The 27,469-nt window shown below is 45.2% G+C and overlaps 1 protein-coding gene and 1 long non-coding RNA gene across 2 annotated transcripts; one reads left to right on the top strand and one right to left on the bottom strand.

Annotated features, from left to right (window-relative positions):
* Window positions 1-54: 54 nt before the first annotated feature.
* Window positions 55-27,444, bottom strand: LOC146357448 (deubiquitinase DESI2-like). Its single transcript, XM_084848248.1, has 5 exons — window positions 27,331-27,444; window positions 20,990-21,062; window positions 17,054-17,147; window positions 12,989-13,130; window positions 55-297 (listed from the first exon to the last, which is right to left on the bottom strand). The coding sequence occupies exons 1-5, from the start codon at window positions 27,442-27,444 to the stop codon at window positions 55-57; spliced, it is 666 nt and encodes a 221-aa protein (XP_084704374.1).
* LOC146357449 (uncharacterized) lies at window positions 6,105-11,411 on the top strand. The gene is made up of 3 exons (XR_014789681.1): window positions 6,105-6,871; window positions 7,068-7,198; window positions 8,567-11,411. It is a non-coding gene; the product is annotated as an uncharacterized LOC146357449 (long non-coding RNA).
* Window positions 27,445-27,469: the final 25 nt, after the last annotated feature.

The following is a 27,469-nucleotide window of genomic DNA, read 5'->3' as shown; positions in this document are numbered from 1 at the left end:
GTGAGCAACAAACTGGGGGGGACAAGGTTGGTGGGCACCTCAAACTGGCGCAGCTCAGACCCTTGTATGTCTGCAGGTTCGCGAAGGGCCAGGAGCAGAGGCCACTGCGGACGTGGACGGGGACTCCTCATCAGTTGTGTCTCCCTGCTCTTCCTTATGGAGGCCAAGGCTGATGTGGCTCTGCAGGGCTGCTGGAGTTAACCATTCCTTTGGGAGGCAGCTTTGCAGGAACGGAATACAGGAGCTAAAGTAGGCCAGGCGGTTCACCCAACGTGGGATTTCCTTCCCACACAGGATCTGTGGAATTGGCAGGGAAAACAACATGAAACAGTTATCAAAATGTGCATTTTAAGTTGGTTCTTCCATGGGCGATCACCTCTCCATGACTCCTTTCGCCATGGGGGGGTGGAGGGGGGAGATGCAAAGTATTGCCAATGAAGCAGAGAGACAAGCAGAAGCACCCAATAAACTGTAAAAGAAAAGAGGGGCTAGGCAGCAAAATGGCATTTTAGCAGTTTGCGTGACTTCCAACCTAAACTATGCAATCCCCGTTGTCTCTATATTGAAGATTCCGGAAAATAAAATTTACTCATATCATTTCAAGATGAATGCAGTAGATTTCCTCTTAATACCATTCTTACAACTACCCTAGGCAGTGGGGTCAAGGAGAGAGAGACTGTGAACTTCCCTGTAGAGAAAAACAGAAGCCTAAAGGAATCAACAAAGCAAGCTGGGCAACTGGCCAAATGCCATACATTTCATTCCTCATGCAAGCTCTAGGGACAGGACAGCCTTCATCTTGCAGTGCTGAGAGAACACAGCTGAGAATGGCAAATAAGCATGCATGAACACAACCCCCGCATTGCATACTGTGAAATGATATCCCGAGGCAAGCAGCAGGGAGATCTAGAAAACTTTTGAAACCAATCCAGAGATGGCCTAGAGACCTCTGAAGTCAGAGGGCTTTCTGCTTTGCAACAAAAGTGGATCTAAAGAAGATAATATCTGTCTATTTGATGCCTCTTATGTTATGGAACCACATAGGGCTGCCAAATAGGGCTCAGTTTTCTATAGAAAAGGCCTGAACAACATCTTATTGTATCTAAAGCAATCTACCAGCCACGTGCCAGTCTGCTTTGTACAGAGCATAGGAAGGTACCCCATACCCAGTCGGACCACTGCTCTGCACCTTGGGTAGCTCCTTTAGAGTTCTGACTGGTTCTGACTGAAACCCAGAGCAGTTTCACCACCCCACTGACATCGGAGCCACCAGCCTCCTCTGCCACTGGTCCATCTAGCTCAGTGTTGTTTATACTGACTGGCAGTGGCTCTCTGGGGTTTCAGGCAGTGGGGGTGGGGTGGGAATCTTCACAACGATGGATGAGAAGCGCGTTGGAGTATTATCCAGATTTTCATGGAATCAGCATCGTTCCATTAGGATACACAGAGCAAGAAAAGACGAGTGTGCCGTACTTTAAAAATCCACTTTTAATGGGTCACACAGCGCTTGAAAGGAACCTGCTTCCGCGTTGGGTGGGGGGAGTAGAACTGAATGTCATCGACCCAGCAGGTGATGCTCAACCAATGAAAGAGACTTGTTTCCTGCCCCTGTCCAGGCTCCCCCTGGCTATCACGTTATTATCCCTGACAGCATCTGAAGGCTCCCCATGAGCGCACTTCTCCAGCACAATTTCACCCCATTCTAGCCAACAGTCAGGGAATTAGAGCTCCCACCTCCTTTCTCCTTTTCCAGAGAGTAAATACACTCATCTAGCCACTTCACCCATTCTCAGTCTGCAGCCTCTGTGGCCTGCTTTCCCCCCATTGAGAATCTGTAGCATCTTTTTCCCATTGAGAAAATCAGAGCTGCACTGTTTCAAGTACTAGCTATATAGTGAGAGGAAGCAGGCAGGAACGGGAGCCTGCAGCCCTGCTGTATCAATATGGCAACACAGTGAAAACTAAAGAATGCAGGAGAGGGAGGAGAGGAGGCCCCAGCAGAGGCAGCAGCAGCGCTAGCGAAGGGTGGCAACTCCACAGCCCTTTCCCTCTGTGCAGAGAAGCAGTGAAGTAACGCAAGGGAGCTGGGCTGGAAAATGGAGGCTAATTACTCCCACTGGCGAAAAGGAAGTACAGCATGATTCGGAAGGCATGGAAGGCTCCAACGCTTTGATGAGCTGGAAAGCCAGGCTATTTACCTCGTTTACTGAAAGTAACCATGGCCAGGTGAAAGACACACCCCTAGGAATGCCTGATCATATTGAATTTAAAGCAGAGGGGTGGGCACACAGCAGCTGAACCACAGAGGAGCCAAATTAAAGAAAAACAATGGAGTAAAAGTACTCTCCAAAAATGCAGCTTCCCCACAGGTAAACTCTGGGGTGGCTGCAGACTGGCTATAGCATCATGTGCCACAAAGGACTACCAAATGGTCCCAAACTGCAGCAAAGCACCCATGAAGACAGGCCCAGGGTTCTTTCTCAGCCCTACTGGAGAAGCCAGGGATTGAACGTGGGACCTTTCGCATGCAAAGCACATGCTGTGGCGCTAAGCTATGCTGCCCTTGTCCAACACACCACTTAGTTTTGTGGAGGCCTGTTCTAGATTCTGCCTCTCATTCTCCTCTAGGCCTTGGATAGTTTATTCTAGTCTAGATAGCCCAGTAGACAGTGCTGGGGTGAAATCTGTGGCCATAGTCCATGCTGGTACCAACGATTTGGGGAAATGTAGTCGTCAGATCCTAAAAGCCAAATTTAGGTTGCTAGGTAGGAGGCTGAAACCCAGGACCACGAGGGCGGCTTTCTCTGACATGCTACCTTTCTACACACAGCGAGGCGAAGCTGAGGAGTCTCAATGCATGGATGAGACGGTGGTGCAGGGAGGAGGGGTTCAGATTTGTTAGGCACTGGGGAACATTTTGGGACAAGCCAGGCCTGTACAAGAGGGTTGTACTCCACTTGAACCAAAATGGAACCAGACTGCTGGCGCTAAACATAAAAAGGGTGGTAGAGCATCTTTTAAAGTAAATCCTCGGGGAAAGCCAACAGGAGCTGGGAATTGTCTATAACTTGAATTGTCTACTACTATCTGGCACTTGAAGATTGGAGTATATATTACATCTGCACTTGTTACTCTTTTGCTTCCAAGCACGATTTATAGTGTTGGCATTTGCCTTTAAAACCCTAAACAGCTTAGAATGAGGTGACTCCAGTAACTGCCTGTTTCCATACAAACATGTCCAGCCTTTAAAATCATCACCCTTGGGAGCCCTGCTGTGGGCAGGTGGGTGCAAGAGACAGGACCTGCTCAGTGGTGGTGCCACAATGGAGAAATCCCTCTCAGCTCCAGTGGAGATTTGCCAGGCTCCCTCTTTTCATGCTGTTTGGCAGATGGTAAAGCCAATTCTGAATCAGTGACTTGCTGATTAGGATATTTAATGCTGCTTTTGCTAAAGTTTTAATATCGCTGCCTGTTTTAACTATTGTTTTTAATGAATGTGTCATTTTAATTGTTATATTATTTTTTATTTTAAGCAGCTTTGCTTACTATTTTAAAAGAAACGTGGGATATAAAGAGGGCTGGCTCTATCATTAAGCAGAGTGAGGCAACTGCCCCAGGTGGCAGATGCTGGGGGGCACCAGTGGCAGTTCTCCCATCATTCCACTGTCTTGGAGGACAAAGCTGTGTGTAACACACAGCCTCTCCTACACCCCCTAAATTAGCCGGCTGCTCTCGGGTGTGGTGGAGGACACCATCCTGTCACAGGCATTGAAATAAGGTTCAACTGCCGGTCCATTTGGCTTCTGTATGTGGAATAGAAGGGGGTGCCATCTTGTCCTTTGCCTCAGGCAGCAAAATGTCTTGGGCCTGCCCTGGAAAGAAATACTGAGTTAGTTGAACTTAACTAAACCAAACCACTGGGATGTGATGAGCCAATGTTTTTCAAGCTCTAGGCTTCACACAAAAATTCATTTCCCCCTAACTTGCACAGTGGAGTCCACCAATTTGAATGGTCAATTATTAACTTCAGCCTAGCCAGTCAATACTCTGCTATAGAAGCCTCAAAAAAGCACACCTGACTCCCTTGCACCCTGGTGAAAAAACACATGCTCTGTGCTCCCAACACCTCTCTGCACTCAATCGCTCCATTCTTTGGTTCAAAGGCAAACCAGGCTTGCAATGCAATTATGTTTTTTTTAATGCACGGAAGTCCTTGAGATTAAGATGTTTAAGTAGAGGGAGCAGCTGCAGGATGATAGGAAAGGTAACAAGTGGCCCTCTGGGGAAGGCTTGGTTATAATTAAGACTAAGATTGCTGATGACACTGGAGAATAATGGGTTTCACTCTGAATGGGCGAACAACTGTAAGTCATCCAAGCTACTGCATTGGCACAAAAAGGAATTTTTCTACCCCAGTAGGTGTAGTCATAAGCCCAATGTCTTAGCAAACCACAGTTAATGATCAAAAAGGGTATTATGATTAGGCTGCGCTAGATATAAGATCATCCATGTTATAGCTTTGCATTGCCCTTGAAGAAAAGCATAATGATGTAGGAAAGCTAGCCTGGCACCTACTGGACTCATGTTTATCAAACTGTATACAGTTCCAAAACCAGGAGTCATACCTATTGTAGATTCTAATTAATGCCACCAAGGTTTAGAATTGTGGAGTTCAAAGTACATACAGACATCCCCAGTTTGGAACTTCCAGATAGTTCAAACTCCCCCCAGAGTCAAGCTCACCTCAGCATCAACTATTCCAATTGCTTCAGCTGCCCCTTTCCCACTCCCACTGGAACTTAACTGGGAGCAGTGACAGCAATGAGAAGAAGCTGCTGCTTCAGACTTCATTGGGCCACAGCACCATTATGGGTACCAAGATCTCCTGGAAATGTATTGTGTATTTATTCATTAAGTAATTAAAATATTTCTAACCTGCCCTATAGCAAAAGATCTTGGGACAGGATAATATCAATAAAAACAATTTAACATAAAGTTATAAAACCATAGCAAATCCCCACAATCTAGTATAAAATCAGTGACAATAAGTCAAGCCAAGCTATGGTCACCAAGACCCTAAAAGCTTGGGTGAAGAACCAGGTCTTTAAGCCAGCATTGATGCCAGCTGGGCCTCTGGGACTGGGGGGCAGACATTTCATAACTGGGCCACCACAGTGGAGAAGGCGCTCTCTAGGTCTCCATATAATGTACCGCTCCCAATGGTGGGACAGGCGAGGGACCCCTCAGTATATCTTAATACTCAAGCAGGTGTATACAGGGAGAGGTGCCCCTCAAATATTGCTGCCTAAGGCTTTAAATGCCATCACTTTAGTAACAGAAATGTAGTTTCTTCTTCGTGGTCTCTGGGCATCGCACATGTGGGCTCCGTGCCTGCACTGAGCCTCATTCGGGAAACTTATAATGCTGAGGAATGTTTTTGGCGGGAACTCTCCCCCACTGTGCATGTCCCAGCGGGTTCCTGCCCATTCCCTCAGTTTTCTTTTGACCACCTAGCTGGTTGCCTCTACGGAATCTTTGTCCATAACTGTACAAGAAAAAAATTCCTCAGCAATAGTGCAGAGCACTGAAACATTCTCTAAGTCTCCCCTATGGCCTAGTTTCTGGCAGTAAGAGCTTTCAGCTAAATTATGCTGGTATTTTTAGTAATTTTGGCTCCGCCACTTTTGCCTTTGGCCCCACCCCTTTTGGCCTCAACCTTGCCTGCCACTGGAATGTGGGCCCTGAATAGTTTTCCAAAATGGAATTCGGCCCTTGGGCTGCAAGAGGTTCTGCACCCCCTGCACAGGGCCCAGCACATAAATGTTACACATTTACAAACATGCGTCTCAGCTCCATTCCTCTGCAAACACATATATGTGAGTATGTGTGTGCTTGTATACAGCGGAGGCTGGTGGCGCTGATGTCAGTGGAGTGGTGAATCTGCTCTGGGTTTTAGTCGGAACTCACCTTGGATAGCTTCTTTAGAGTTCTGAATGAAACCCAGAGCAGATTCACCGCCCCATCGACAATGGAGCCACCAGCCTCCACTGGGTGAGTGTGTGTGCGTGTATGTACCACACCCACACACTCATCATACTTCCTATGAAGTCTGAAGTAGTGCTGTGCTGAAAACTTTGATTCTTCCACTTTCGGCATTTCGTGGGGGCAAAATGGAAACTCTGCCAAAAGAGGTTGGAAGAGGTGAGAATTTCAGGGAATTTTCTCCTCGGGGAGCAGGACAGGGTTTCCATACACTTTTTTAAGTGTAAGCGATTCTTGAGCAGTCTTCTTTCTGTTTTTTTAATTAAAACAAAAACAAAACCCTCCACTTGCCAGAAGCCCAGGACTCTTCTCCCTAGCATGAGCTGGTCATGAGAAGAAACGGTTTCACGTTTACAGCAGAATCCTGTATGAGTATTGGGCCTGTATGAGGCAGAGGAGTTTTTTTTCTAAACTCTCTGGAGACCATGTGACTGCTCTGTTTCCAATAGGCATTCTGGAATAACTCTGGGCTGGAGAAGAGTTCTGGGCTCGTGCAAGTGCAAGGGGTGTTTTTTTTTAAAAAAAAAATTAAAAATTGAAAGAAGACCCCTCAAGAATCACCTTTGAAAAAGGTACGTGGAAACCCTGTCCCCCCCCCCAAAAGAAGTTCTCCCCCTCCCTGAGAAAGAGGCAGAAAAAACAATGCCTCTTCACAGGAGGAGAAAAAGTTCCCCCAAACGAGGCAGGATTCAGCACAGCACTAGTTAGAATTGGTGAATAGAACACTGGGTTGGTCAGTCTGGAGTCAGTGAACTATTTATGTTGCTGACTCATTAAGCTGCTAGCACAGATTCCTAATCAGGATTACTTGTTCCAGTGGAGACCGCAAGTACTTTGAGTTTAAACTTTTAACCTCCCACCAGAATTTGATAGAATAAAGAGAACGTTGTCTGTTCTGATTTTGTTCTCTTTCATTTCTGGTATTGTTTATTCTTGTTATAAAAATGAATAATCTTCATAAATTACTGATTGCGAAAAAGAGTTACCATCAGAAGAATCCTAAACTATTGGTTATGCTTATTCAGGTGTAAGCAGAATGGAACTGGAAATTGAAGGGTTTATCCGTCAACATGACATTGATTCCAAGCCAGAATTCCAAATTTTGTTAAATTCTGCTGTATGAGGATCCTACTGAACAATCCAGGATATACTGATAGTAAGTTTTCCCAAAATTGGGCATCAGAATTATAGTCAATTAGCCAGTGTGCAAATGTTATTTTAGGTAGGTTTGTGTTTAAGTAGAAGTGCTGCAAACTACCCGTCCTGAAATTCTCTCTTCTAATATACAACTATTAAAAGTGCAGGAAGTCTCTCATCTTTTTCACTTGATCACCCTTACTCTAAGAAAAACTGGACAATGAAATCTAAAGTAATAAAAAAGATCAGGTCCTCTGGTTCATGCTACAGTATAGAGAGTTATCCAAATGGGAAATTTTCTCCTTTCAGGTAACTGTAACAGTAGAGTCATATAGATATTTACTCGGAAATAAGTCCTATTGAGTTCAGTTGGACTTATACCCAGGCAAGTATACATAGGACTAAACATTTGGTCATCAAAATACTCATGACTATTTTTATTTTATTACATTTTTTTTAAATAATGAGTAATCTTTTTTCTTTATCACAATAAATCAAAAACTGCTCACATCATAAAAATGTTAAAGAGCCATAATTTCATTTCTGTTCTTAATGCTTACGCATTCAGGAGTGATTCTAGTCTGAGTTAAATTAGAACAAAAGCAAGAGGTGATACTTAATCTGGATTAATAATTCCAGAAAAGGTTATATATCCAATGGTCGTTTTGCCTTAGCACAAAGTGCTTCCGCTTGTGCAAGTAAGAGCACCTGTTTTTCACAGGTTCCCTCTTGCTTAGTGCAGACCTCCGCTCCATATTCTTTTCTGTTCTGGAGAGTCCCCCTACCCTCAAAAACAGTTTGGGGAGACCCTTAAATTGGTAGGTACGATGTAAGTGAGAATAGCAATATGCACCGGACTTCTTCCAAAAACTCAACCATTTATTACTATAATTCACTGGTGAAAGCCCAGGGCAGAAAACTTAGATTGGATGAAAAACAACAACTGCAGTTTAAGTGAGAATTGTCTCTGGTGGTTAATGGCCTATCTAGGCCTAGGGCTGCTCAGCCCCCTGTTCAGACACTGATGTTATCTGCCACCCTGCTCATACGTCCCTGCTCTCCCTGGGCTTAGCTGCAATCCTCACAGTAGCTGGGGGGGACAAATAGATTTTTCTAGCAACAGTATATTGTTCCCTGATGTAATGCAAAGTATTCTGGGGTGTCTTGGTCTTGAATGGGAAATTAAGACCCATTACTTTATAAAAGAGTTGTTTCTGGTGGAGATGAAAACTGCTAGAACTGGTTTGTTGATATGGATCAACATAGCTGCCTGCATGTTTGGACTCTCCTGGGAAAGGGGCGGTGATACAGCCATGGGGACTGTCATGATGAGTGCCTGCACCTCAAAATTTACCACTGCGTCTAATCAAAGCTATGGTTTTCCCAGTAGTAATGTATGGCTGTGAGAGCTGGACTATAAGGAAGGCTGAGCGCCGAAGAATTGATGCTTTCGAACTGTGGTGCTGGAGAAGACTCTTACGAGTCCCCTGGACTGCAAGGAGGTCAAATCAGTCAATCCTAAAGGAAATCAACCCTGAGTGCTCATTGGAAGGACAGATACTGAAGCTGAAGCTCCAATATTTTGGCCACATTTAATGCGAAGAGAAAACTCTCTGGAAAAGACCCTGATGCTGGGAAAGACTGAAGGCAAAAGGAGAAGGGGACGGCAGAGGATGAGATGGCTAGATAGCATCACCGATGCAATGAATTCATGAACCTGAGCACACTCCGGGAGAGTGCTCAGGACAGGAAGGCCTGGCGTGCTATGGTCCATAGGGTCACGAAGAGTCAGACACGACTGAACAACAACAACAACAACAACTGCCCCTGCCTCATACAGGCCCAATACTCATACAGGATTCTGCTGCAAAAGTGAAACCGTTTCTTCTCATGGCCATCTCATGCTAGGCCTTCTGGCTTGCCTCTTAAAGAGACAGTACACAACAGAATTGGTGAGAATTGGCACAAATGGAAGTGCTTTTCGCTGAGACAAAGCCACCATTGGATACAACCCCCCAAATGGGTATCATTGTGTTAGTGCCCAAAGAAGAGAAGAGGTTCTTGTTGCTAAGATGCTAATGCTTTGCACAAGCCACTTTATCAATCAAATCCAAGGAGGCCAATGTAGGAACAAGGAGACTTTGAAATAATAATTGTACTTGAATCCTGTACTGAAGTGTAATAACTTCCAACTTAACATACATCTGCTTGGTTCTTTAAAAAGAGAGAGAGAAGATGTAGCAATTTAGAAAATGGCTTGAGATGCTTCACTCCGTCTCAACATCCCACAGAGTCCTGTAAAGAAAGAACACATTATACGCCTACACAGCCCATTTCCCCTCTCAAAGGCTTCAGAGGAGGTATATCTCAAGTGTGTACCTGAGTAATTTGACCTCTTAAAGTACAGTTTCACTGCAGCCACATGTAAAGAAACCCTTTCCAATGCAAATTACCTTTGGGGAGGGGACAATGCTTCTGGCAGGGAAGGGAGTGCTTAACCCTTCCCCTGCCAGTTGCTTTTCTCCTGCATCCCTCCCCCCCCCCCCCGCCAGCTGTATTCCAGTATTTTCTACCTCCAAGTAGTTATCTTGCAAATAGAAGTCTGAAACCACAAGGAGTTGGGGGTGGGATACCTGTGGGAAAGTGAGTGATGGGAGAAGGGTTAAGCAGAAGGGACCATTCAAGCTTCACTACACATAGCTATAGTGTAACACAAGGGTGGGTGACTTGTAGCCCTCCAGATGTTTTGGCCTGTAATTCCCATCAGCCCTAGCTAGCATAGCTAATGGTGAGAGATCATGGGAGCTGTAGGCCAAAACACGGGGGGGGGGCACAAGTTGCCCACCCCTGGGTAGTGTGTAGCATGCCCAACTGTCAAAAGTGCTGTCATTCTTTTACCTGTGGTCCTAGAGGCCGCCAAGCAAGTCAGAATGACTGATTTGGCCTTTTCCTCTGTTCTACTCCCATTATGGTAAGAAAAACATGAAGAACAATTTCATGGCAGCCATGAGGCACATATATAGGGGATGGGAGCTGCTCTGAGAGAACAGCAGTTTATGACCTTTTCTATAGCACTTCATATGGATTGTCCATGCAAATCTTAAAGATATCACAGTAGAGAGCTTCATTTTTCTTTTTAAAGAGGAAAGTACTGGCTCTTCAGTTACAGCAGCCCTGCTCTATAATTTCAACAAGGATGCCTTTTGAAGAAAGTAAGCTGGGAGCTACAATAAGGGACCGATGCATAATCTGTGTTAAATTGTATGGTTTATAAAAGGGAGCAGGGGAAACATCAACTGACCACCATGTCCCTTTCTGGTCAAAGGTCTTGTGCTGAGGGTTTTTCTTCCTAGACCAAAGAATGAATAATTAAGCATTTGTGTGACTGAGACTAGGGCTACTTCTAGACGGATGGCTTCTAGCTCTTCCATCTTTTCCACATTAACAAATTGGCTGTACTAAGAAAAAAGACAGAAGAAGCAGTTGGAAAACAAGGGAGCATTACAAATGGAAGACCCCATTGTCTGGATGCACACCCTATAAAATTCTGTGAGGGAGACTGGGCAATTGCACTATAAAAGCCTCATCTAGAAGCACCCCAAGGCCCAAATCACACATCCCTTCCAGGGGGTTGCAGCCATGAGAAAAGCATAGGCCAAGAAGCTGTTTCAGCCTGGGCTATACAGGAGTCCATGGATGGGGAGAGCAATGGCTTGGCAAAAGTCAAATCTAGGTTTAATGCTATCTATAGCAAGGCATGTGCAAGGCACAATAGCTGAAGCTATGGTCATAGAATCATAGAATAGTAGGGTTGGAAGGGGCCTACAAGGCCATCGAGTCCAACCCCCTGCTCAATGCAGGAATCCAAGTCAGACCATCCCTGACAAATGGCTGTCCAGCCTCGTCTTGGTCTGTACACCCTAGACTAATATTTATTCCATGGGAAAGATGTTGCTGTGATTTATGTGGAAGTCTATGGATGGAATTTTATAAGGATAAATACTGTGTGCTGTCAGCCCCATGTCCCTTGAGGAACTTTGTCTCCATAGTTTTATGAGATTTTTTAATTGATAGCTATTTTTGTAGTGATTTGTCTATTTGTAACATTTTTGTTTTATGGTTATGTTGGAAAGGCTATCTGCCAGACCAACAATAAACTGTATCATCATCATAGGCTAAGAAACTGTTGCCTGTCAGGCCGCTCTGGCCATAGGATAAACTGCTTTCATGTCATGGCATGTTCACAAACATTTAATTACAGAGTGAGAGGCAGTCAGCAATGGAATGCTGACATTTTAGCTTCAGTGAAAGAAAGAGTAATTTTGTTTGGGACGCAGATAAATGGACATAGGCGCAGGAGTTAAGATTCACTATATGCTGTTGGCTGGAAAGGTTGGGGGACATACAGAGGAATGGGGAACCTCTTTCAATCCGGCGCCTGAATTCAGTTTTGGAGAAGCTCTCAGGGGCTGCATTCCAGTGGTGGGTGGGGCTGAAAGCAAATAGGGTGCAGCCAAATATACAAAACTACCAGCATATTGTAGCTTAAAGCTCTTGGTGCCCATAACTAAGCCTTAGGAGAGGCATTTCAACCTTTAGAATGGGGGAAAACTGCATAAAAGCTGGGAAGCCACCAAATGATTGGTGGTCAGGGGGAGAGAAGGGGGCCAGGGGAAGGGGCATGGCCATTTAGGGAACCCCAGAACGGCAGATTGGGACCCGAGGCAGGCCAGATTTGACCCCCACCTGGAGAGCCTGAGTTCCTCACTTCTGGCATAGAGAAAAGGCTTCTTGGTAATAAAAACAAAGAGTCTGGGAACTGGGGAGCTGACTTAGAAAAGGGCATGGAAAATAGGGGAGCAAAATGGACAGGTGGTCCAGATGCAGAATGGTGAAAGTAAATAAGAGGGGGCTGTTATCTGAGAAATAGGGGCCTGTTGAAAATATGAGTGGACAGGGCAAAGGCAAGGCTTTGGAAGGCAAAGAGAAATGAGTGCTGGTCGGGGCGGGGGGCATACAGTCAAGAGGGTTGCTGTTGGGAGAAAGTTGTGGGACGAAGGGGAAAGCGGGGGGAGTTCTGTTCAAAAATGACTCAGAGGCAGGTTTCTGAAAGAAGCCTCTTCCCACCCCCCCACCCCAAGAAACCCATACTGGGAATGCTCCCTAATGCCAAAGGTCCTACAGTGCAATTTAAGAGTTAGGGTAGAAAAATACAAACTAACAAAAATTTTATGAATTACAGGTCAAGTGAGATCAGGGCACCATTACGTTAACTGACAATAACATACCAGATGTAGGGCTATGCCCAGTAGGAAATTGCAATGCAAATAGGCCAAAAAGTACGAGTGGAAGCAGCTGCACAGCAGGGCAGTGAAGTAACTTGACTAAATTCTCCTAGATGCTCAGTGGCATGGATGAAAAAGATAACCGGGTTTCTCAAACGCAAAGTTGCAATTGGCAAATAACAGTGCTCTTCATTCTACTGTCAGGGCATCATCACAAACTGAGTGTCTTTCTGCTCGATTTTCAACTCCTTCCTTTTTATGCCATGTAGATACATTATGGGATGCCGCTGTAGAAAATAATTACTCATGATTGACTACCCATTATAGGCCAGCTACTGCCTCAGTATCTTAGCTTATAAAAGTTCTACAAACAGGAAATGTCCATCAGCCTGTTACAATGATTCAGTGACAGTGCTCTGATCGGGGATTTGTTTGTGGCTGGAGCTGAGTTTGCCAAAATAGTCACGCAAGCATTGCTGGAGGTCCCAAACTATTACACAGAAAATAAATGGAAGGCAGCCAACCTCTGCCAGAGCATCTGAGAAGTGGTTGCAGTTCTTGTGCATGAGGTGGTAAGCATTTCCCTTGTACTCCTTGCCCAATTCCTCCATGATTTTATCCACATCCTCTTCTGTGAAGTCTGTGGTGCCCAAGGCAATGGATTCTCTGGTTTTAAAAAAAGGTGACAGTCAAGAACAGGAAACATACAGTAAGACAGTGGAGGCTGGTGGCTCCAATGTCAATGGGGGCTAAACCTGCTCGGGGTTTCAGTCAGAATTCTAAAGAAACTTTAGAGTTCTGACTGGTTCTGTCTGAAACCCAGAGTGGATTCACACACACACACACACACACCTGACATCAGAGCCACCAGCCTCCACTGCAATAAGATAAGAGGCTAAGGAGAGACCCAGGTGGCACAAGAGAGAGACAATACCTATATATTATTCACATGGCCGATTGAGCCAAGGATGTAGTCCAGGTGAAAAGTCAGGGCATACCAATACTACAGACTTAAGTGGTGTAAAAAGTAATCCACAATAGCACTTGGCTAAAGAATTCTATTAATTTAAATCCAAACTTGTACCGCCAGATATGTTTGCACTTAAAACTCCCATCATCCTTGGCTCAGGATCATGAAATTGTAACCCAATATATCTGGAGGGTATGATATGAGGTTGAGATAGGCTGATTTAAAGCCATTCTACCTAGAACCCCACCCCACAACGACATAGTTCTAGTTTGGTCTGTGTTCATATTCTCTTTGAAAATAAAAAAAAAATAGCAAAGCACAAGAAATAGTGTGTAAGTCTGATTGAGCACTACTACCATAGTTTTGCATTTAAATGGCAGATACTTTCAGAAATGTTTAACGTACATTTGATACAGTGCTGACTATTTCAACATATACTCCCTTGGAGAATGAGGTTACCCCTGCAGGAGTCCTGATAACTGTAGTTCTGTGAAGAAGAGTTAGGGTTCTGTAGCAGAACATTTTCAGTGACTTACAGGTCACTGAATATGTACAATATACATATTGGGGTTCATCACACAGAACTTTTACCCTGCTATTGTACATGGCTCTCTCTCTCAGAAGTTTGTGGGCTCTTTACGTGATGCCATTAACCTCCAAGACGCCTCCCACAATTTCCCCCAGCCTATCTCTTGTTTTCCCCAAATGCAAAGAAGTGGTATTTTCCCCAGCCCATGGAACAGGAGCGCCATAACCTCCCCGTGAAATTCTCCAGTAGTGGTAGAAACCACTGTGTCTGCCTGCTGTGGGTGTTTGTTTTCAGTTGTTGGGGGTGCAGTCAGGATGACAAAGGCATTGAGGATGGGAGCGGGGTTGCACTGAAGGAGACTGAGCAGATCTGACAGGCGCAAGGGCAAGAATCACCTGCTGATTGTGACTCCTGCCTCCACACTTCTCAATTGGAGGGAGACGAGGGTAAAATGCCTCCCTGCAATGAACACATCTGATCCCTCACCCCACCAAGCTCAGAAGCAACGTCCTCTGTTGTTTCAGAGCATCCTATTAAGTTCAGTGGGGCTTAGTCCCAAATAAGTGTGCAGAGGGTCGCAGACTCCCAGGGTGATTTTATGTCTACTCAGAAGTAAGTCCCATTGAGTTCAATGCAGCTGACTCCCAAGTAAGTGTGCCAAAGGTTGCAGACTTACAGCACAATCTTACATTTTATGTCTACTCAGAAGTCAGAGGTTTCCTGGGGGCTACGAGAAGACTACAGCAGAAGTTATGAAAACAAGAACACCCCCCCCCGCCGCCGCCCCCCTGCTCCTTTGCACACATACCAGGGAGGGAGGGAGGCACTCCCCCGTGTAAAGAAGCCCTTCCTAATCCTGCAAAGAAACAGAAAACAGGAAGCTCCGGAAAGGATGTGGTTTTTTGCTTAATGTAGAGACACCCATTTACTCTGAAGTAAATCGTGTTGTGTCCCCAAGAAATACATATGGTCCTACAATTGTTGGATTTTAAGAGAACTCCTAAGACATTTTTATTTCAGTCAAACTTGATTAATTGCTATGGTCTTGATTAATTGTTACTACTCATATTTAAGGGGGCTTAATATAGTTTCAATTTGGTGATTTTATATAGCATTTATATAGCATTATGTTTTGTTATGGAATTTTCAGTGTACTGCCTTATGAGGACAATAGACCCTGAAAGGCTTTAAAAAAATATCTTTCAATAAATAATAAATATACTGTGTTACAGATGCTAAGAGGACTAAACTGAAGCCTCCTCTCATTCCCAAACCCCATTCATATGATCCATTCACAGCCTGCAAGCCAACCTTGAGGTGTGAAATATGAATCAAGGATGGAGAGGTTGATACAGGCCCAACTCCTGCCAATGGTTTACTAAGGGCCAGTGCATGCAAATCAGTCACTTAAGATTGCTCTTAAGAACCACTTAAGATTGCTTCCTGTGGTGCCTTATGTGACAAGCTACTGTACGTGAGTGGTGTGTCTCCTTAGGCTACACACCGGTCACATACAGTGGCTTGCCACATAAGTTGTGTGATTTTCTCCATGCCACCATTTTTTAGAGGTTTGGCCTGCAATGGGATGGAGTAAAAGCTGCCCATTCTATATGGCTTGTTGCTTAACACAAATAGCTGTGACACAACAGAAGCAGCCACCATGGGGAGCAATTGAAAGCAGCATCCTTAAAACAACTGTGTGCCTGCCCTAAGTCTTGCCCTTCCTAGTATTTGACCTCCCTTACCATGTTTTTGTGCCTATCTCATCCAAAGTTCTCCAGGCATTTTGTTAATTAGTCACTTTCTCCAGGATGTCAGTTAGACTATTCCTTTTAGGACCTGGATAAATAAGCCAAATGTGATGCTCCTGAACTCCTTATACTGGTTACTAATTCTCACCACCCCCACCCCCATCATCAATATGAAAAGGTCTACAATCAAACTAGAAATTGCTTTGTTGCCCTTAGAAACATTGCCACATGTGGACAGTCAGTGCAGGGGAAGCAAACTCAACAAATGCTCAGAGGCTCCAATTCCTTCATTATTACTTTACATGTTTCAGTGTGCTGTACCTTATTTATTTATTGCATTCATATCCTGCCTTAACTCCAAGGAGCTCGAGGCACATGTCTTTCCCCATGTTATGTCCACAACAACCCTGTAAGGTAGGTTAGGCTGAAGGATAGTGACTAGCCCAAGGTCACCCTGTCAGCTACATGGCTAAATGGGAATTTAACCCTGGGTCTCCCTAGTCAAAGGCCAATACTGTATTCACTACAGCATAAAAGAGGATTTAGACCTCTCAGATTTAAGACCTGTGTTGTTTTAGATGATGCCATAAAACTAGGAATGGGTGAGAAATTTATTTCAATTTGGTTTTGATAAGAATTTACCAAAATTTGTAAAATTCTCCATAATTGGGACAAAAAGAACTTGAATTTTTAAAAAAATGAATGTGGGAGAAACCAAAATGGACAGATTTATCCATCTAGGCCAGGGCTTTTGAGTACCTTGCTCTTAAAAATCTGGATTTGAATCCCTTTGTATTTAACCATATTAGTGGTGCTGAACTGGGGCTGCCACCTCTCTTTTTTCTGACAGATTCCTCATCTTTAATAGCTACATGGCAGGCAGGTACATCATGGTCCACTCTGTGCTGGGAATAGCTGTACCTATTGAATTTGGCTGGTGCAGATGGAAGAGAATTTCGTTTCAGTTTGTTTTTGGTAAGAATTTACCAAAATTTGTAAATTTGGGGAGAGAAAGAGCATGAGATTTTTAAAAAAAAAGCAAATTCAGGAGAAAGCAAAACCGACAGATTTGCCAATTCCTACAGAGAGCAAACAAGATAGACAACAAAAGAGACTTTCCCAGCAGAAAGCCACCCCTTTCAACCCCACTCCCCTTGGGTGTATGCACCTTCTGACTCCCTTATGCTTCCCTTGAATGTCAGAAAGAATTAGAAAGTAAAATAAGTGCACTTGGGAAGGGAGAAGAGAATGGAAGGAAGGAGTTAAAAATGGAGTGTCCTTTTGACAGCTCCTGGGCTGCAGGATGACAAGCGGGGATTGGAGAAGGCAGGGCCCTTACTTGAATTTAAAGGTCTCGCCGAGCTCTATGGCGCTGCCTGGTGTGATTTCGAAAATCCCACTGAAAGGATAGGGATGCCCTCCGTAGGCAAATTCTGGCAAGGAAAGAAAGATACTGTAAGTCATAGCAGGAAGGCTTTCTTAGGGAAAAGGCCACACAAGCCAAGGATGGTATTCTAACTCAAGAAGAAGGTACCTCTCCCTCCCAAACAATACAACATCGTGATCTTCCCTCACCATTAAATAATGGTTTCCTTACTCTTCAGCAAAGTGATTGGACTGCCAATTCTGAAATCTAACCCAATGCTTTACATCAGATAGTGTCTTCTTGCTGGCCATCATTCAGCATTAAGGAAAGGTTCCTCCTGTGCAAGCACCGAGTCATTGCTGCCTCCTAGAGGGACACCGCTTTCGCTGGCGTTTTCATGGCAGACTATAGCGGGGTGGTTTGCCATTGCCTTCCCCAGTCATGACTACCTTTCCCCCAGCAAGCTGGGTACTCATTTTACTGACCTCAGAAGGATGGAGGGCTTAGTCGACCTGAGCCGGCTACCTGCTTCTGCTGGGATTGAACTCAGGTCATGGGGAGAGTTTCGGCTGCAATACTGCCACCTACCACTCTGCACCACATGAGGCTCAATTAAGGATGGCAGAGAATTCCACCACGGATCATGGTGAGGCCGAATGCCAGTGCATTCGGCCCCCCAAAATCTGTGGCAGAACGGCCTCCCCCCCCCCGCGGATCCCCCCCGGGATGAGACTTACCTGGGGCGGATCTTCCGGGCGGCGGCAGCTGATCTTCCGACCGGCTGCCACCGCCGCCATTTGCAGTTGTTGTTGTTTTTTTACAGAGACGTGATAGGCTACGTAAGTTTTTATGTAGCCTAAAACGTCTGGGTAAAAAAAAAAAGTGTACGCAAATGGCGGCAGCTATGCTATTTGCGTTCCCCTTATTTTCGCCATCTTAGTCTACATAAATATTTACGTAGACTAAGACAGCTCAAACTAAGGAACACAAATGGTTCACAGCTCAGTCTGTGCTAGACCAACTCTTTATACTATGGTAACATTACTGGTTGCATATCAATCCTGGACAGACCCAGGATGCCTTGGTAGTGCTGACCCAAGACATTTTGCTTCCTGAAGCGGAACCCAAAGGCGCCCTTTACCAGGCTAAGTCAAACACTTTTCAAAGTATTGCTGCACCATTGAGACACGTGGAAAAGCACCAGGTTTTTGAGGGCCCTTTGGTAAGACACCTTCAATGGGCCCTCTTCCACAGTGGGGCATGCTAGGAGCTGTGGGCCTTTTTTCTGTCTAAACATGCATAGGATTGCACCTTAAGGGGCTGAAGGGAAGCTGGTGGCCACTTGCTGCCCACCTCTACTTCATATTTTACACAGATCATGACGAGATACTATCAGCTAAGGGTCACCTTTGCTATACTATTTCTTAACACTGAAACAGATTTGTGGTCTATCATGCCTGCGATCATTGCTATTGGCAAAACTGTCTGAATGTGCCTTGACCTAATGGAACCAATGACCTCGGGAGGTGGTGGGCTCTCCCACACTGGAGGCGTTCAAGACGAGGCTGGACAGCCATCTGTCGGGGATGCTCTGACTTGGGATTCCTGCACTGAGCAGGGGGTTGGACTCGATGGCTTTGTAGGCCCCTTCCAACCCTACTATTCTGTGATTCTATGACCTTTATATTCTCATTGCAGTGCTAGGAGTTTAAAAGCCATGTGAAACGACAATGCTGGATGTACATTGCACTATCTTCATATAATGGATAATAATATTAGCATTTAGTGTTCATATACTCTTATCTTACATCACCCCTCTAAGGTTGGTCAGTATTATTATTATCATCCCAATATTGGAGATAAAGGGAGCTGTCCACACCTTGTCTAAGGCCACCTAATGAACTCATGGCTGAGGCAGGACTTGATGCATAGACTTCCAGGTTCACAGCTCAGTCTGTGCTAGACCAACTCTTTATACTACTACTGCTACTACTACTATTACTACTACTACTAACGATGATGATAAATAAGAATTGGAGGAGTTGGAACTATAACTACTACTAGTAGTTATCAACAAGTGGTACCTTTAACATAGTATGAAGTGTGGAATGCTGCTCAGTCCATACTATTCCCCACCAACCCATCTTCCAGATAGTGAGCATTCCATGGCTGCAGAGCATTGGGAGGAATTTGTGGGCTTCTCTTCCCCAATAGGGTGTTCCCCTCCAGATATATATATATATTTGTATTTCTGCAAACCTAGGGGTTCCCCCAAGCCTTCTGATACCTCCCTCTTGTGTGTAGATGGTACCGTTTTGGCTACATAAGGAATTGCACCCAGAGCCTGTACCTTGGAAACAGAGGGAAAGATACCAGCCCTGAAATTGGACAGAACTGCCAGATTTGTCTTAGAGTAGTCACAGCATCACTTGGATCTGGGTTGTGGCCTAAACCAATACAGTCAACATGGTTGCCAGATAATCAGAAAAAAAACATGTCTGGACAGATTCATTTTCCAGAAAAGCAAGAGTTACACTCTCCCGCTCTCTAGCATTTTTTAAAAAATGTATGCCTTTGGTGAATAATAGATACCTTTATATGCTGGGCTCCACCCTTGGATCAGCCAAAAACCACTAGGCCATTTGCCCAGTTCTGCTCCTGGAACTACTCTCTAGACACAGAGGACCACACTCCCTTGCACCAACTAGGTGCCAACATTTTTTTTTTATTTCAAAAGTTAGCAACCTTAAGCAGTCTAATTATAGAATGCCAGGTAGCCCTTGTATCAATAGCTCTGTGAGGAGGGCCTTCAGGTTGTGCAGGTGTCCACAACACCTAACAACCCACAGAGCTGCCAGCTTAGACCCTGGGCTCCTCAACGCAGCTCAGAGAGCATCCTGTTTCCACCATTTCCCTGGACTGGCCTTCTCTGATGGTCCTTGAAACTGGATGTTATAAAATTGCAGGGGTCATTACAGGGTCAACAATTCAAGTTGCCTTCTGCAGCTAATACAGCACTAGTGAACAATCCCAGAAGACTCATTGCCTTTGATGACTGAGCTAGGCAATGCATTCGAATAAAGAAAAAGAAAATTATCTCTAATGCTACTGTTCTCTCACAGTGCCTCATCAAAGTCCTGCTTAGAAAGCTGCTCCTTCTAATCAAATCCTCTCCAGACCCTGGTCTTTTAAAGCATCATGTTACAACTTTAATGCATATAAATTATACCCAGAAACGTTTCCCTATTTAAAAACTTGCTGTGATGCAGAGAGTTGGGAGTACATGGTTACATCCAACCCTACACTTCTATCAGGGCTGGCATCAAGGGTAGGATCGTTGGGCACCTGCCAAAAGCTCACACACCAGCAGGGTCCCACTGACAAGAGTCCCCTGGACTTGTTCCTCCTCTTCACCACCGCAGACTGTTGGCCTGTCCCTCATTCTGGCCCAGACAGTACTGGTGGTGGGTGAGAAGGAGGAGCAGGAGATGCCACAGCCTACTTGCTCACTGGCTTTTTGCCTGTCAAGCAAGTGGTAGCAATAATAAGAAAGAGGATGAGGCGCAATGGCAGCTGGTCACAACGGCAGTGAGAAAGTAGATTCTCTGAGGGAGGGGGCCCACTGAGGGCGCCTTGCCCAAGGGCCCTCAAAATCCTGGAGCCAACACTGACTTCTGTGAATTTTGTTGTTGTTGCTTTTTAGAAATAAAAATGGCAATTCCAAACTGTGTTGCAGAAAAAAAGCATGCAAGCAACTGTGGGTGTGAAGATACCACTGTCTTTAAAGGCAAGCTTCCTGCTCATGCTAAACAGCAATGCATGATAGACACCACCACCACCACCCCTATTTTTAGAACATAGTGAAAGATTCCTCCCTGTTTCAGGCATAACTAACAGAAAGCTCCATACCTCTGCCATAGATCTCAATTCCAGAGTGGAAGACTCCAATACCCAATGTGGAGGTGTATTCATTTATCCAGTACTAGAGAAAGGGGGGAAAGACAGATTTGGAAACATTAATGGAATAGACAATGCCTGGACAGTCAAATGTTTATATACCATTTTCATTTCATTTATTATATTTTTATACCGCCCCATAGCCAAAGCTATCTGGGCAGTTCACAAAAACTAAAAACCATTAAAATACATTATATAAAGTATATTAAAAAAAAATCATGTAAGGACATAAACAGATAGCACACACAACAACAGCATATATCTAAAACAATTTAAAACGATCAGCCAGGATGTGATCAACAATTCAGAACATGATAAAAAAAACAAAAGTTATATGCTGCAAAATGCCTGAGAGGGCAGTTTTGACCTGGCACCAAAAAGATGGCAATGCTAGTGCCAGGAGGGCCTCATCAAGGAGATCATTCCATAAATGGAGGGCCATCACCGAGAAGGCCCTCTCCCTTGTCACCCCTGAGCCTCCATCAGACAAGGCCCCCAAAGGAGGGCCTTGGATACAGAGCGTACGGGTTGGTTCATGCCGGCAGAGGTATTCCATCACGTATTGTGGTCCCGAGCAGTGTAAGGTTTTATAGGTCAGAACCAGCACCTTGAATCAAGCTCAGAAACGTACAGGCAGCCAGTGCATGCAGACCAGAATTGGTGTTATATGTTCAGACCATCTTGTCCTTGGTATCAGTCTGTCCGCTGCATTTTGCATAAGCTGCAACTTCTGAACTGTCTTTAGAGGCAGCCCCACGTAGAGTGCATTGCAGTAATCTAACTTGGAGGTTACCAGAGCATAGACAACTGAAGCCGGGTTATCTCTGTCCAGCTAGGGCCATAGCTGGGCCACCAGCCGAAACTGGTAGAAGGCATTCTGTGCCACTGAGGCTACTTGAGCCTCAAGTGACAAAGATGGCTCCAGGAGGTTCCCCAAGCTATGAACCTCCTCCTTCAGGGGGAAGTGTAACCCCATCCAGAACAGGTTGCGCCCCCTCCATCTGATCAGGAGAACCATCTACTGTACTAGCAGCATCTCAGTCTTGTCTGGATTGAGTTTCAGTTTATTAGCCCTCATCCGGTCTGCTGTTGCAGCCAGGCACCAATTTAGCACATCCACAGCCTTACCCGAAGAAGATGAAAAGGAGAAATAGAACTGCGTGTCATCAGCATACTGGTGACAACACGCTCCAAAACTCCGGACGATCGCACTCAACTGTTTCATGTAGATGTTGAATAATATGAGGGACAAAACTGACCCCTGTGGAACCGCATACCAGTCTGTGGAGTTATTGCATCTCACCTTATCCTGAAGGCTCTGGTTGGGTTGCAATTGCAAAACATTTAAAACACCAAAACAAGCTTGTGAAATATATCCTATAAAATATTGAGAATGAAGTGGCTCAAAACACAAAAGGAATAATAATAATACTTCAGATTAGCTTAACCTCAGTCCCTGTATGCCTAGAAGAAGGTTCAAATGCCTCTGGAAAAATTGCTCCCTGCCTTTAAAAAAAATCTTTTGTTACATTTTTGGATCACAGCTGAATGTAACCCATGGAGGAACTGCAGAACTGAGTCGGAACACAGGGGGTTGTGACATGTGTCAGAGTAACCACAAAGGTGGTCTCCCACTTTGTAGATTCAGGATGAGTGAGTGAGTGAGGAGGGTGGAGGAAAGTTGCGCTGGCATCAGGATGCAAGTCCACAGAAGATCTGGAACTGGTGACCTGAGATATATCAAGCAGGAATGGGGAATTGTGTTGTCAACATTTACTCAGTCAATAGTTATAGGAAAAAGAATAATCACTGTAGCTATTATAGGTTTCATAAAAATGTACTTTACAATTAGCTGAAACCTGCCATTCTGGAGAGAGACTGAAATGCCCCCTCATTGGCTGATAGGATTATGATATGAAAGTGTAGCTTCCAAGACTGCTGCTGAAAAAGTCTGCATCTTTTGGGCTGGACTTTTACTCTGTTTTCTGCCTTTCCTTGATACCTCTGCTGACACCTGTCAGGCCCCCGAATCCTATCAGGCCCTTAAGCTTGGCAAGTTGAAGTCTTTCATTCTGTCAGCTACTGTTACTGGCTGGTCTTTCACTGTGTCTTTTCTGATCAATCTGCTGTCATTTTTTGTAGGCCACAAAAGATCTCGCCGTGACACAGCAGGCCTTTTGAGGATGAGAAGTTTGTGGTCCTTATTTTGGAGTGGGGTGGGGGAAGATGGGGTGGTGGTACTGAGGAATTTCCTCACTCGCATCTCTAGGGACCCTGGAATAGAGAGTGGAGTGGTGGAGAGTAGAAGGTAGGGACCCGCATCCAGGGAGAGGGTTTGCTGGATTTGAATGAAAGGAGAGGCCAAGCAAGGTGTGTTATCTGATATCTTGATTGACTCTTATGTTGCAGGGGATGGGCCCTGAGTTGTGGGGCAAAGGACATGGCTGTCTGTGAAGGAGGGCTGTGTATGAACTGTGGGGAGCGGGAGATGATAAGAGGATTGACACCCGCCTCACCTCAGTAGGGGGAATCACCTGGAGAAGAGCCTCCATTAATGACCTAGGCAAGTTGAGTTAGGCCAGCCTTCCCCAGCCTGGTGCCGTCCAGATGTTTTGGACTTCAACTCCCATCAGCCCCAGGCAGCATGGCCAGTGGTCAGAAATGCTGGGAGTTGTAGTCCAAAACATCTGGAGGATGCCAGGAGGGGGAAGGTGGAGTCAGGTTGTAACCCTGGGAGGAAGCCCCAGTGAACTCTTTGGGACTTACTTCTGAGTAAACATGCGTACGATTGCAATGTAATGCTTGCTCACTTGCCTGTGCAACTAGAAGCCCTGCTTTTGCTGGCTATAGCCTTTGCATCAACTGCACAGGAGCTGGATGGGGTGACCATAAGGTGTCTCTCGGTCCTTGGTTAGGTTTCAAATAACATAATAATCCAGAACTGTGCTTCTGCTCCTCTAAATATCCAACTCCAGTGCCAAGGTAGCCAAAATGTGTGGACTATTTGATTTATGTTTGCATTCTGACATAATCCTCAGGCCGACTGTTTAATGCAGTTGTAATTTCCAAAAACTGAATGAAGATAGTGGTGAAAAAAATAAGGTCTGGATTCTGTGACCTGCATGCTCTATGCAAATTGGCACGTATTTGCTAGTCATGAAGAATGGCAAGAAGCTTTGAGAGGCATTATGTGGATAGAGTCATTATACAGTTTAGTCACTACATGACACTGGACTTAATTGTATCTGGGTAGAGTCAGACGTTTTCTGTGCCTGCTCTGTTCTTGTTTAAGATAGACAACAGTCCTTGTCTAGCTTCCTGACTGGTGCATCCTCAAAGCCTTCTGTTACAGGCACTGAAGCCCTGACCCCTCAAAATGCTGTCCAATCCCTCCTCTGGCTTCTGATATTCCATCAAACATTTCCTGCAAACTTTCAAGCCAATTTTTGTAGCCTTCATAAGGCCTAGAAATTTGCATTTTAAAAAGATTCTGAGGATATTGAGTTTAATTTCTGCATTTATGTGCTACAGTGACAGAATTCACACAGCCCTGATGATAGTGAATTGATCAGCAAATATATTTTGCTTCTCTCAGCTAATCAGCCAAATTCCTTTCCACAAATCCCTCAGCTTCATTGTCTTCAGTGGGGATTTTTCTGCCATCTGGACTGTATCTATCCACCCATTCCTGGGTGGCTCTGATACACAGTAGTATCAACCAGTGTGTTCCTAGTGGATACACTTAATCCACTTTCCTTCCCTTTTTACTTGCATTATTGATGATTTTGCCAACCCTATTAGCTCTCTTAAGTATCTGGAGATGCATTTTGAATGAACGCTACAGTTCCATATTAAAAACAGAGTTGCTTTATTATTCAACACAGAAATCCCAAAGGTGATGAGAAGGAGGCAGGCACAACCCAAATAGCAGAAGCCCCTAATTCCAAAGTGCCTCGCCAGCAATTCCTCCCCCTCCCTCCCCCCACCTTTACAAGTCTGCTCTCCTGCCAGAAAGCCCCGTAATGCTCCTTGGTCTCTGGCTGGGAAATTAATGCTTCCATTTTAGGGGAAAGGCTGGCATATGACCTGAGCCTCTGTGGTCCCTGGCCCATCTGCCATCTCTTCCTCTAGAGTACTAATCCCAATATGCCCCTTATTAGGCAGGCTTTTTCAATCTGAACTTTGGACAGTCCTGAATAGATGAAAGAGGCGAGCTGAGCAGGACATGTTGTGCTGCACACTCTTCCTGCTTAGGGGCATTCCTGACACAAGGTCTGTTAAGAGTCGGAAAAATATAAATGAAGCACTACTTCGGGCAGGAGGGTGGGACATAACTTAAAAAATAAATAAATACATGCACGCACGTGCATGCACGCACACACACAGAGGTTTACAACAGGCTCTGGCTGACTTAGATTATATCTGGGTTAGCTGCAGGGAACATCATTCCCTCTGTTTCTGATGTTTAGGCTGCCTATGTCGTTGTTTATGTTGCCAAAATGGTAGGTATCAGCAGACTTGGGGGAATTCCAAGGTTTGCAGAAGTACAACAGTCTTAAGGGGAAAAATCCAGCAAGAGCAGTGTAGGCTTTGCACCTTGGATAGTTCCTTTAGAGTTCTGACTGGTTCTGAATGTAACCCAGAGCAGATTCACTGCCCTACTGACATTGGAGCCACCAGCCTCCATTGAACGAGAGTAATCCCCAGAACAGCCTTGTGAGGACTGGGCATGCTTGGCGACCACGGAATTTTGGCTGGCTATGGGCAATGGGGCAGCTGGGTAATTTTAGACCCCGGGCATGATAGTCTTAGGGCCGCGGTGGCTTAGTGGTTAAGACGCTGAACTGCAGACTGGAAGGTCGGCAGATCAGCAGTTCGAGACCCGAGTGCTGCGTGACGGAGCGAGCTCCCGTCTTCAGTCCCAGCTCCTGCCAACCTAGCAGTTCGAAAGCAAGAAATTGCAAGTAGATAAATAGGTACCGCCTCGGCGGGAAAGGTAACAGCGTTCCGTGCACCTCGGTGTTCAGTCATGCCGGCCACATGACCACGGAAGCATCTTCGGACAGCGCTGGCTCTTCGGCTTAGAAACGGGGATGAGCACCGCACCCTAGAGTGGGACACGACTGATTGGGGACACCTTTACCTTTTTATGATAGTCTCACGGGGCGCCCTTTAGATGGCCATGTGCATTACTTCGGTTGTGAAACATACAAGTAATATTCCTCTTGCTGCCTTTCATCCGCCATTCCATGCTTTAAAACTGCTTCTACATTCCTGATGCATTGGAACAACAAAACTCTTTGCCAACCCCAACGGAAAACAAAAAACACTCTGGGCACGTCAGTTTTGCATTTTAAAATCACTTAGCTCATAGCACCTTCATGACTACAGGAATAAGATGGAGTTTGCTTCTGCACATGCTGCTCTCTGAGTGGTCATTTGGGGGGGGCCTGGGCTGTGGGGCCCTGCCCTAGCTGCCCCACTGACTATGGAGTGGGGGAATGGAATTGGGTGGCTGTAAACCTGAACCGCAACACTCCATTCCACATAGCAACATTTTATCCCATTTGTAATCACTACAGTGCTACTCTTAGCTAATACGGAAATCGCCTGGGTCAGCACCTATCCTTTAAAGTGGACAGCACTGCTCAGGCCAATCAGGAAAAACTTCCTGACTGTAAGAGCAATACGACAATGGAACCAATTACCTGGGGAGGTGGTGGGCTCTCCCACACTGGAGGCCTTCAAGACGAGGCTGGACAGCCATTTGTCAGGGGTGCTCTGACTTGGATTCCTGCATTGAGCAGGGGGTTGGACTCGATGGCCTTGTAGGCCCCTTCCAACCCTACTATTCTATGATTCTATGAACCCAGGACACCCACCCTTGCCACGAAGCCCACTAATGGCATGTTGTGACTTAGTTTGGTTTGACATGGCTTATAATAGGTACAACCTGAAAACATCCTTTGGGAATGAATACTGGAGGACCACACAGTGTAGCGTAAGCATATGGTTCTATGCCCTGATCCTTGGTTTGCCTGTAAAAGGCCTATGCTTTGTTTGGCTCTCGGTATGTACTGAATGGGATTTATGGTGGGGACTGTCCTAAGGAGAGGAAGAGAAACATCACTCTTAGTTTTTAAACACATTGATGCCATGGAATCCTAATTTGGAAGTAGTTGCCATTGATTTCAGTGGAACCTGCTATAGCTAAGGAGGTATGCTTAGGACTTCAGCCTTACACAGCAATCCCACGCACGTCTATTCAGAAGTAAATATTCAGTGGGCCTTACTCTCAGGTAAGTTGCAGCCTTAGCCTTGCTGCTCTGACACTTCGTAAGATTTCGGCATGTTTTCGGATTGCAGATCCACAAATGCCGTGAAATAACAACAGGAAGAACAGCCATTGCTCGCCAAGGGTTAATGCTGGTT

Source organism: Heloderma suspectum, chromosome 1, assembly GCF_057233095.1.
Source record: "Heloderma suspectum isolate Gila_16-S chromosome 1, 16-S_ref, whole genome shotgun sequence".
Classification (NCBI taxonomy): domain Eukaryota; kingdom Metazoa; phylum Chordata; class Lepidosauria; order Squamata; family Helodermatidae; genus Heloderma; species Heloderma suspectum.
Note: the sequence above shows the minus strand (reverse complement) of the source record. Positions and strands in the feature narration are given on the sequence as shown.